Consider the following 12,175-nt stretch of genomic DNA (forward strand, 5'->3'; position numbering starts at 1 on the left):
ATATGTTCTAAGTCTTCCTGGAAATTTTTGTAAATTCTACGAGGACTGTGTTCTTATAGTCTCTGCCTCTAGTCTCCTTTTTCAACTCAGGAAAACAAAGCCCATTGCACAATTTCCCTGCTTACTCATCCTAAGTATTCCCCTGTCTCAGAAAGCATTCCTGAGTTCCAAAGTCTCCAGAGTCACAGAAAGCAGTTGCATCATATGTATGACAAACAACATATCACATTTTATACATTCTAGAACTTAAACACTCTGTCCATCTGCTATGGGAGGGTTTTTTCTCAGCTTTTACCCATGTAGCACCTACCCTTACACTGATTTTCATACTCATCTTTTTCCTTTCCCCCTTCAAGTTCTCTTTATTGCCTCTCCCTTCCATTTTGCCAAGTGAATTCTAAATTCTCCTCCCTTTTCTACCCAGAGCAATTTAGTATTACCCGTTCTCCTCCTACACTTACATACCCACACTCCTCAAGACCCTAAGTAGACAAAAGGATCTTTGTACATTAGGGTCAATCCTTCTTGGGAGGCAATTGTGGCTAAAAATAGCATTTTTTTTTCTGGTATAATAACCACAGTGTTTCCTCTTTATTGAGTGCTTACTATGTGCCTGGCGATCTATCAAGTGCTTTCCAGTAGCAATCTCATTTTCTTATTTAGTCTTCACAATGACCCTAAGAGGTACCTCTCATTATTGCTATTAATACAAACGAGGATGAGGTGTGTATATCAGAAAAATTATGTAATTTGCATAAGATCACATAGCAAGCAAGTGGTGGAACAAGGATTGAAAACCAGATCTAGCTGGCCCCACGCCTGTGCTCCTTCCACTTTACTACATGGCCTTCCAGGGGAAGCAGAAAGAGAAAGTAATCAGAAGACCTGAGGCTACATAAACACAACACCATCTGTTCTCATATTGTTTCGCAACTTTAAAAGAATGTTTTTATATGTTAACTCATTTTTCCTGTGAAGAATGAATAGTAATTATGATACCTACTTTGAAGTGAGTAAACTAGGGCCTTATGGGAGACAGGAAATGAGGGAGCAGGTAGTATAGGATATTGGATTTTGAGACCACAGAAGCTCTAGTTCCAGGTTAGTAAGAAGTTCAGGGTGTGCCATGGGAGCCAGTGACAAAAGTTATGTGAGAAGTAGACCAAGGACTGAAGGATCAAGAAATCATATGGCTACTGAAGTCAGGAAGGCAGGACAGGGGTTAATTGGGATAACCACAAATCGGCGGTTGGGATTTTCAATGCATAAGGAGCAACTAAGGGGGTCAGTGATATTTGCAATGATGAAGAGTAGAAGGTGGTATGGTTGAAGAGCAAAGGAGAAGGAATTTTTGTACAAGGGTAAATGTGGCAATGCTGACTTTTAGCTTTTGGTGTGTGGGGAGTGGGAAAGTGAGAAGTCTTCCTGCAGAGGACTACAAGGAGAGTCCTGGAAGAAGGTCAGTTTTCAACAAAGGCAAAGAAGAAAACTCACTGAAGAAGCAGAGGATGTAGGAGAGTTTATTGAGAAAGGAACAGGGTTCTAGAGGGCACAGTGGAAAGGTCTGCCAGGGAAGTGGGCAGGGAGAAGGTGAGTGAAAGGGAGGAGGATGGAGAAATTCAGAAATGTATAATGATGAATCAGAGAGAAGTTAGACAACCAGAGGCTATCAATTGGGTGGTTTCCCATGTTGGGGAGACAAATTATAGATAGGGTCATAATGGAACTTGAGGGAAAATGGTTTTGGTATCTGATTCAGACCTATAAGATTTGGGTTGGAGGAAGAGTGTGGAAAAGGACAATGATTCTAAACCAAAGCTGGCAGCTGACTCCTATGACCTTGGGAAGACTTAAAGTGAAGTGCAGGTCAGGATGGGAGGTCAAATTGCCTCCTATACCTGCCTCCTCTGACAGAATTGGGACTTCCTAATGACTAGGAAATAACATTTTCTTACTCTAATGGGGAGCCATTGAAACTTTGTTTTGTTTTAACTAGGTTGATGGTAACACGGTGACATGTAGAACAATCACTCATGGTGCTGGTATAGAGGATAAATTGGAGTGGAGGCAGGGACATCTATTAGGAGGCTGTTACATTAGCCTAGGCAAGAAGTGATGAGCCTGAACCAGGGTGAGAGCAGTGGTGATGGAGAGGAAGGGCAGGGATAGGGTATGTTAAGTGGGTTTTATTACCAGACTGATGGGATGTGGGGTGTGAAGGAGTGCATAGGGAAGAGGACAGTGCCCAGGTTTCTGACTTAGTTTCCTCCTGTAGTCAGCGGTCCAGGTTCTGCTTCTCTCCCTGGGCTTTTGTGAGGATGAAGCAGTATGACAGGAGAGTTCTTTGGAAATGGCAAAGCTGGGTACCAATCATCATCTATATTATTATCAAAGCTCTCAACCACCATAGCAGTAAGTTCAGTCTATGGAACGAGACGTGACAGTTAAGATAAATCACTGTAGTCACTCAGATATCCGCGAACTCGTGGGAAGAAGCCCGGGGGGCCCAAGATACCACTGATTTCCTGCACCTGCAGGCTGCGGGGGCCCGGGGAGGAGCGAACACGGACTACGCCCCTGGGCGGGGCGTGGGTGGGGCCTGGACGCTGCCGTAGCGGAGCGGAGCTGTAGCTACAGCCTCAGCCCTAAGTAGCTGCGGTGGGCGCCAGACCCGCCCCGCACCTCCCCGCGTCGCACCGCACCGCACCGCGCCTCCCTGCTCTGGGAACCCGCCTGCACATTCCGCCGCGTGCAGCTAGATCTCCAGTCCCATTGCACTGCCAGGAGCGAGCCACTCGTCCCACACCCGAAGTCCCAGGTAAGGGGCGCGGCCCGGGCGCCCCGCCCGGGGAGGATGTGGGACCGACCCGGGCTAGGGGCGCTAGCGACACCGGGCGGGCGCTAACGAGTGCAGGGCAGCAGAGGGGACACCGAGGAGAAGGGGCTGGGGGAGGCCGCTGAGGAGGGGGCGCCACGGCCGGGAGGGAGGCGCGTAGCTTCGGGAGCGGCGCTGAGGGTGGTGGGGGAGTCTACCAGATCGTGAGGGCTGGGAGGGGAGCTCCGAGGGCAGGGGGCGGCAGGAGGTGGGAAAGGACAAGCGGCCACTGGAGCGCAGTAGGGGCTCTCTGGGGGGAAACGCGGAGCGTTGGGGGAGGGGAGATGTAAGGAGGGACTGAGGGGCAGTGCGGGAAGAGGGTGCCAGGCAGCCGAGGAGCATGAAGCGGGAGCTGAAGCGAGGGCATTGAGGACAGCTAGGGCAAGGGGGTGGCTGGAGGTGGAGAGCTAAGGGCAGGGGACGGGATCCGCAGGGGTCGCTGTGAGCTGGCGAGGAGTGAGGGGATGAAGGGAAGGGGCGCTGGGCAAAGGGGGGGTGCTGGTCGGGGAGAGGGGAAGAGCACGAGGGGATGTGAGTGGAGAGCTGGGAGCGAAAAGGATGCGGAGCCAGAGGCCAGCCTTGTGCGGCCACGGGGCATAACCGTGAGTGGGGACTGGGGGGTGGGGCTCGGAGGCGGGAATCCTGGAAGAATGGGAAGGTGGGAGGCAAGGCTGGATCTACCCGGACTGCAGAAGAAGGGTGCGGGGAGCTGGTGGAGGGAGAGGGCAGTGGCCTTGGATATGGGCAGTGGGCGCCTGAGTTCTGGCTAGGGGTGGCGGGTGGAGAGGCACTGGAATAGAGCAGGGGTCTGGCGGCTGGGAGTGGAGGAACTGTTTGAGAGCCTTGGGAAGGTTAGGGCAGTGCTGGGTGTGCTGGGTCAGGCTGGAGAGGAAGCCAGGTGTGGGTTGTGGTGTGAGGGGGAAAAGATGATGTGGCCCATAGTGGAGTCCACAGGCACCCAGGTGCTAGCTGTGTCTCAGCTACTCAAGAAGGCTGAGGAGGGGGCGCAGTCACTGAACTTTGTTACACCGACATCTGAGATCACAGACAAGAAGATAATTTTGGAAAGAAAAATTCATCCACTGGCTCCCTCTGTTCCAGAGTCCAAATGTGGGAGGGGACTTTAGGGATGGCAGGATGGCAGCCTCTGGAAGCTAATGCAAGTGTGGAGGGGGGTGGGAGAAAGACAGGGCCTCCATCCCAACTTTCTGGAATCCAGATAGAAAGGCGTGGGGGAGGGTAAAAGGAGTGTGTGTGTACAGGTGGATGCCCACGTGTTCTGTGCCTATAAAGGGAGAAAAATCATGGAATGCCATGAAAAGCCCTGGCTATGGTAGTGGGGAAGTCCTGGCCCTGTGTTTGCCAGAGGAGACATTTTGCTAGAAGATGATGGGTAAGGGAAGCCTTTCTGGTAATGAAGAATTTAGCTAGCAGTGGAGAACAATGTGTTTCTGTCAGAGGAAACACTGTGGGAAAAGCCCAAACTCTAACATCTCCAGTCCACTAAATGAATCTCTGGTTTCTTAAGGAATATGATGTGAAGAGAGATACCAGCAACCTATAGAGGATGTTTTGAAGGATTTCCCTCCCTAAACTCAGAACTCCTTATGGTTCCTCTCCCTCCCTCCAGAGTACAGTACAGGTGTAGTACACAGTAGGTGTTCAGTGAATATTGATTCAGTGAACAATTGACCTGTGCTGGTGCTCGTGCCTCAATTCACTTACCACTACCACCCCCCACCCCGGGCAAGAATTGTGAGAAGCGAATATAACATGGGTGAAAAGAGCTTCATAAGCTATAAAGCACTGTACAAAAGAGAGAGGCCACTAATATTATGCAGGTGTGCCTATATTCTGTGCAAGATAGAATGCATTGAAAGCACTTAATAGAGTGCCTGGCATTTAGTAGGTGCTGAATACATGGTAGCTATTATGATACTGTTTTTGTGGCTCTGAGAGACCTGGAGAAACAGTGAATAGGTGGCCTAGGCTGGGCTGGTGGTGCTGCATTGGGGAATGGTCTAAAGAAAGGTTGAATTAGAAAAGTTAGTAGAGTTTGGCTTTAGGGAGGAGGCTGGATATAATAGGATGAAGTCCACATTTGCCCAACTCCCTTTCTATTCTCACTAAATGTTCCCAATGAGAAGATGGAGTCACATTTATTGAGCACCAACTATGTGTCACATATTACCTAGATGCTTTACCAACATTGACTATAATTTTCCCAATGATGCTTGTTTTACAAATGAGGAAACTGTGTCCTAGTTACATAAAATTTCTTGCCAGGGTCTCAGAGCTAATAAATGACAGACCTGGAAACAGAATCTAGTTTGTTTGGTTTGGAACCCCAAGCTATTTCCACTACCTAAGATGACTTGGTAGAAGAAAATATGAAGCAGACAAAAAAAAATTTTTTTAAGGGGTTTATAAAGCACTCTCCCATATAGTAGTTTTAATTCTTATAACAATTTGCCAGGAAGTCTTTTATTAACTCATTTTATAGGTGAGAAAATTGATCTGCCTAAGGTTTTACAAGTGCTGAGAGAGCCAGAGCTCAACCCAGGTGTCTCGGACACAATCTTGTGCTCTTTCCACCAAAAGAGAAGTTCATCCGATCACTTGTTCATTACATGTAATGAATTGATCTCTTGCTGGATTTTAGGGCTTTCTCCTCCTCTCTCTCCCCTCTTTCCTAGCTGAAGTTGGCTTCTTCCGTGGGTGCTTATTTTTGCTGCCTATCAGACTGAAAGCCTTGTTTTTCATACCAATCCTTGCAGGGGCCATTTCCTTCTTTCCCCCAGCTTGGGACTAGAGATGCCTTCCCAGATGGTCCCTGGACCTTCATCTTTATTGCTTGTCATGGAGACAGTGAGCTACCCAGCTCTATCATTTATGTGACTGTCACAAAAGACAGGAAGATCTGATTGATGCTTATCTCACAAATGCGTTCTGCACTCGCTGCTGTGCAGTGAGTGACCTGTCTGCTCATATCTGCCTCAGGCGGTTGCCTGCTGGGATGCTTTTTGCCTCCCTTCCAACTGTCTAAGTAGCCCCTGCCACCTTCCTGAAAAGATCTCCTTCGGGGCTTCCATCTGAATGTGCCTTGCAACTGAACCTCTCTGCCCTCTGCCTCTCCCTATTCTTACACCACCTACTGGGAATGCTGTGCTGTGTGCACATAAACAGATGTTGATAGTACAGTATGGCAAGCGCTAGGAAAGAGCTGCAGGGCGCTGGAGATGCTTCTTTACTCACGCTAAAGTTACTGAAGTTTTTAATTTCCCTAAGCCTCATCTAATCTGGGAGTCATTAAATAACAGAAGGTTTAGTCATGATACTCCAACTGAATTGCTGTGTGATCTTGGACAAATCACTTCTCTTTATAGAGCCTCATTTTATTTTTATTGTTTTTATTTTTTATTCTTTTTACCTGTGCAATGAAGGGAAGTGGATCATATTAGGAATTGAAACTAGTTTTTAGTCTTGTCTCACTCCTTGTGGCAGGCATAGCTCATAAAGGCAGGCACTTTTCCCGCTGATTCTCCAGGAGGCCCCATGTGTTTTTCTCAACACAGTGTATGATGCACATTTATATGCATTCTCTTATTTAAAATTCACAGCAGCTTTCTGAGGTAGGTAATATTTTCATATCATAGATGAGGATAATGAGGCTCAGAGTTTAAGTGACTTGCCCAAGTTCATACATTGAGTTATGGGAAAGTTGGGGCCAGGAGTCAGGGTTTTTGTTATGGTAAAGCTGCCACACCCAAATCTCTTCTTATTCCAAAAATCTAAGTGTGTAAACAGCTGCCTCAGAAAAAACGAAGACCAATAATATGACTTTTACATTAATAGTCTGGCACATGGCAAATGCTCAGTAAATGTTTATCGAAAGGAGTAACATAGGGTGCCTGGGTGGCTCAGTCAGTTAAGCATTTGACTTTGGCTCAGGTTCTGATCTCATGGTTGGTGAGTTCAAGCCCCATATTGGGCTCTATGCTGCCGGCTCAGAGCCTGGAGCCTGCTTCAGAATCTGTGTCTTCCTCTCTCTCTGCCCCTCCCCCTTTCGTGCTCTCTCTCTCTCTCTCTCTCTCTCAAAAATAAACATTAAATAATAATAATAATAATAATAATAATAATAATAATAATTAAGGGTTAGCATACCCTAAAGATTTGCTTTAGGTCCAGTGTTGCCAGGATGTAAGGATAGATAAAACTCAGATGAATCCAGAAGAAAAAGCAGACGGCTAATTGTAAAACAAACTCCAATAATGTAGCCCAGATTAGGGAGAGGGCACAGATTAGGGACTAAAGATCTGACTATGGAAGTGAATTAAAGGGGCCAGTGAAATAATGTTTATTGAGTACCTCTCATAGGCCAAGAAACTATGCTAGATTAATTACATATGACAACTGCTCATTCTATATGTACCACAACTCTGTGAAGAGAGAGTATTTTCTCTATTGTAAAGTAAAAATGTTGTGGCTTAGAGAGGCAGTACGACTCACCCAAAAATTCAGCTGAACAATAAATAGAGCAGGGATTTTGAACTCCCTATAATAATGCACAGTACTAGGTCTAGTCTCAACTGTTAATTGTAACGCCTGGGCAAATCCTCAATTTCTGGTTCTCAGTTTCTTTCTTGATTAAATAGGAATTATAATCTCTCTTCTTCCAATTTTATCTCCCAGGTTTAGAGAATAAAATAAGGTAGAGGACTTGCAATTGAGGTAAGGATCAAATCTGTGTTTCAATAAAGTTACTCTTTGACCAGCAGTCCCATTTTTAGGGATCTTTCTTAAGGAAGTAATAGAAAACTGAACACATATTTATGTAAATACATGACCACTTGATTTAATTTATAATAATTAAGAATAGAAAAGTAAAGGTACAATATTAAAGAACTGGTCATATGACACATCCATAAGATGGAATACAATGTAGTCAATTGAAATGATATTTCTGAAAAGTTTTAAAGGTCTCAATTGTAAATAAACTATTGTGGCTCTTAGTTTTTGAAAAAAAAAATGAAAAAATAGAAGTCTCAGAAAAAATATTTATGATATAATGTTAAGTGAAATATACATAGAAGTTACAAACAAGGATATATGCTATGCTGTCATTTATATATAGATAAAAAGTATAAATAGATTTCTATGTTTATATATACAAGAACTATCTCTGAAGGGTGCATAAATTGGTAACATGTTTGCCTTTGAGGAGAGGACCAGAGACTGGAAGTCGAGTGGAAAGCACTATAAACCTTTACATATTATTTATTTTTTAAGTAAAAATTAAAATAATGCCAACTACAGATGGTGATAAGATAATGCTTGCAAATAGTAAAAGTTTGAATTATTTTCAACATATGTATTACCATTTATTTATTTGTTTGTTTGTTTATTAAAGGAGATAGAAGTTTATTGAATACACTGCAAGGGAGAGGCAGGCAGGACAGCAAAGGAGAGGCTGTCTGCCCGTATTACCTTTAAAATCAACAAATAATAAGATATAATTTAAAAACAGATGGTACTTTGTTGCATAAGAAAGTAACGGAGGATAAAAAGGCAAGGGCACCTGGGTGGCTTAGTCAGTTGAGTGTCTGACTTTTAATTTTGGCTCAGATAATGATCCCTGGGTTGTGGGATCTAGCCCACAGAGGATCGAGGCCTCTGTGCTGAACGTGGAGCCTGCTTAAGATTCCCTCTCTTTCTCTCTCTCTCTCCCTCCCTCTCTCCCTCCCTCTTCCCCTCTCCCCCCCCCCCCCACTCATGTGCACTCTCTCTCTCTCTAAAAAAGAAAGAAAGAAAAGAATAAAAGGAAATAAGGGAGAGAATACACTTAACTGTTAATGATGGCTGTTTCTGAGTAGATGGGGTATCTTACAATGTAAAACTTTCTGTTTTACACTCTTGTGTTCTTTTCTTTTTTCTTTTATTTATATATTTATTTATTTTGAGAGAGTGCAAGCGTGAGCTGGGAAGGAGCAGAGAGAGAGGAAGAGAGAGAATCCCAAGCAGGCTCTGTGCTGTAAGTACAGAGCCTGACTTGGGGCTCGAACTTACAAATCATGAGATCATGACCTGAGCTGAATGAAATCAAGAGACAGACGCTTAACTGAACCACTCAGGCACCCCTCTTATGTTCTTTTCTAATTTTTTATAGTGAATTTATACTTTCAAAGCAAAAATTCTGTCTTGTAAACAAACAATAATGACTGGCAGCAGAGTGGAGGATGGTGTGAGGTTGTTGTGGTTGCTTCCCTTGTTTTAGGTAGGAAAAAAAGCATAATTCCTTTGAATTGCCAATTCTGGAAACAGGCTCTCCATCTGGTACCATGAAAAGCTGAAAAGTTAGGGCTATGAGACAGTTTAAGCAAGCAATGGCATCCTCCCCTCTAATCTCACTTTCTTCTTCCGTGTAAATGCTCCAGGTGTCCTGGGCATGTTCCACACCCACTAGTGAGTGTTGTTCTGGGGCAGATTGATTAATGGGAGTGGGGCCAAGGGTCTCAGATAAGAGCTTGAGAGCTGGCAGAAAAGAGAAAGGAAGAACAGAGGCCACCAGAGGCTAGTGGTGGCATATTTAAGAAAGTATTATTAAAGGGCTGCTATTAGGGGCACCTGGGTGGCTCAGTCGGTTAGGCATCCAATTTCGGCTCAGGTCATGAATTCGTGAATTCGAGCCCCACACCTGGCTCTGTGCTGACAGCTTGGAGCCTGGAGCCTGCTTCAGATTCTGTTTGTCTGTCTGTCTGTCTCTCTGTCTCTCTCTCTCTGCCTCTACCCTGCTCGCATTCTGTCTCTGTCTGGCAAAAATAAATAAACATTAAAAAAAATTTTAGAGGACTGCTAATAATCCCATATATTTCTTTGACCTTTCTTCAAGAGAGCTTTAAACCTTCTACGTTTGTCAGTTCCTTGTCCTTACAGCTCACCTGAGAGGCCCATAGACTTAAACCCACCAGCCAAACTCTCTTTCTTTTCCTTTGAAGAACAAAAACAGGAATTCCCAAAGAGAGTGACACCCTGGACATTATCTCATGTTAGGGCTGTGTTCCCACCCTCCTTTGACCACTTATACAGCCTGCCCAAGAACCCAGTGCTGAGCATAAGGAGTGACTGCAGGTAGAGAAGTAGGGTACTTACTTATTCCAATAAGACTATGGGACCAAGTGCTGGATTATGGGGTTCAGATCCAAAGTGCTCTAGGAAAGGAGAGGATGGTGGCAGGTGTGAGGGAGCTGGGGTCTCAGGGAAGGCCTGACACATAAATAAATACTTGCTGATGAGTATATGGATGAGTGAGCAAATGAACAAATAAATAAACAAAGGATCTGGGCTTTAAAGGATTTGGAATAATAATAACTTATGTTCACAGCTGTGAGGGCTTTATCAGTTTATCAAGGTCTTCCTTAGTGTTATCTCATTTGGGTCCTATAACAGCCCTGTAGGAAAAGCAGGGCAGAAATTGTCCTCTCCATTTTCCAGATGATGAGATTGAGTCCCAGAGTGATGAGTGACTTTTATTAATCCAGCACACATTTACTGAGTGCTGATTATGTATGAGTACTTATGCTAGAAGCTAGAGATGCAGAAATGAAGTACATTAAGTCCAAGATGCTTGGTCTAAAGGAGGAGCTGGAATAGTAAACAGTTTCTAAATGACACCAGTGCTGTTAGTGTGGTCTGGAGGCATAGAAGCAGGAGTGCGTGCCTTTATCATGCACAACAGAAGGTGAGATTTCATTTGGATCTATAAGGATGAATAGGAGTTTATTAAGAGTCTTGTAAACAGAAAGAATACATGTCTAAAGGGATAAAGCAAGAAATAACATGGCTTAGAGTAAAGTGCATAATTTGGTATAAAAGTGGCACTGGTTGGTAGAGAGAAAGCTTAGAAGAAGATCAAGTTTATTTTTTGGTAAGTTGGTTCTTTGGGCTTGATTTTTAGAGTTGTGGGGAGCCATGAAAGTTTAAAAAATTTTTTTTAATGTTTATTTATTTTTGAGAGAGAGGGAGAGACAGAGCGTGAGCAGGGGAGGGGCAGAGAGAGAGGGAGACACAGAATCCGAAGCAGGCTCCAGGCTCTGAGCTGTCAGCACAGAGCCTGACACGGGACTCCAACTCACGAACTGTGAGATTATGACCTGAGCCGAAGTCAGACGCTCAGCTGACTGAGCCACCCAGGCGCCCCTTTGAAAGTTTTTGAAACAGGGGAATGATAGCCCCATGCTGGGCCTTTCCTGGAATATTCACGTTTACCGTTTTGGCTTTTTCTTTTCAAAACTCAGCTCAGGAGCTGCCTCCTACAAGAGACTCTTCCTGACCACCATGCCTCTAGGTTGGGTTAGATGTTAGATGTTTCTTGTGGGCTTCCTGGGCCAAGCCTTCCCTCTGTCCTATCACTTATCTACTGCCTTGTTACCCTGTGTTTACATGCTTTTCTACTCTAATCTGTGGCCACTCAGAGGTTATAGCACCATGTCTGATTCATATTTGTATTCCCCATACCCAGCACAAGGCTTGACCCAGAGCAACGTGCTCAGTAAATATTTGCTGAAAGAATGAATAGGAGGAACTGGGTTCCACCCCAGTCCTGAAACAACATTTGGAGCAGGTGTAGTACTGGGGTGATTCTATGGTGTGTGTGTTTCTTCAGTGATGCTTGGGTGGAGAGAGTGTATGTGAATGGTGGAGTAACCATTAAAGATTGGTGACACTGGAGGTGTGTTCCTCCTGAGTGACCACAGGTCTTTCCTATAGATGGCTTCTGTGACTGATGGTAAAGCTGGAGTCAAAGATGCTTCTGACCAGAATTTTGACTACATGTTCAAACTGCTCATCATTGGCAACAGCAGTGTTGGCAAAACCTCCTTCCTCTTCCGCTATGCCGATGACACCTTTACCCCAGCCTTTGTCAGCACTGTGGGCATCGACTTCAAGGTGAAGACAGTCTACCGCCATGAGAAGCGAGTGAAGCTGCAGATCTGGGTGAGTCCTGAGCATCTTGCGCAGGATTGTCTTGGGGGGTGATTGGTCTGCTAGTACAAGAGCTGGGAGGCAGGCCAGTCTGGAACTTCTGGGTCTTATGGCATCAAGCACCAGTGCTGTTGAAGGCCTGGCCCCTGGACTGCCCCTTGCTGCTTTGATAGAAGTTTGCTCGCTTCTGGGGCCTCAGTTGTTTCTGCTGCTTAACTTTCTAAGAGGCTTTATCCTGCCTATACAAATGAGTGACCAAGAATTTGGGCTTTGGGGTTAGAAATTTGGATTCAACTTCCAGTTCTGCCACTTATTAGT

General features: G+C 45.0%; 1 protein-coding gene across 2 annotated transcripts in view; it reads left to right on the forward strand.

The window, feature by feature from the left end:
- The first annotated feature begins 2,595 nt into the window (after positions 1–2,595).
- Positions 2,596–12,175, forward strand: part of RAB3B (RAB3B, member RAS oncogene family) — a 68,127-nt gene continuing 58,547 nt past the window's right edge. Inside the window, exons 1-2 of one of the 2 annotated variants that reach the window (XM_060623209.3) lie at positions 2,596–2,818; positions 11,642–11,869. In XM_060623209.3, coding sequence (XP_060479192.1) covers positions 11,642–11,869 — 228 coding nt within the window. In that variant the 5' untranslated portion in view covers positions 2,596–2,818. Of the gene's footprint in view, positions 2,819–11,406; positions 11,496–11,641; positions 11,870–12,175 lie in introns of those variants that run through there. The other variant, XM_081796426.1, reaches the window with a different exon arrangement.

The sequence above is a fragment of the Panthera onca genome, chromosome C1 (assembly GCF_046562875.1).
Source record: "Panthera onca isolate mPanOnc1 chromosome C1, mPanOnc1 haplotype 2, whole genome shotgun sequence".
Lineage (NCBI taxonomy): Eukaryota > Metazoa > Chordata > Mammalia > Carnivora > Felidae > Panthera > Panthera onca.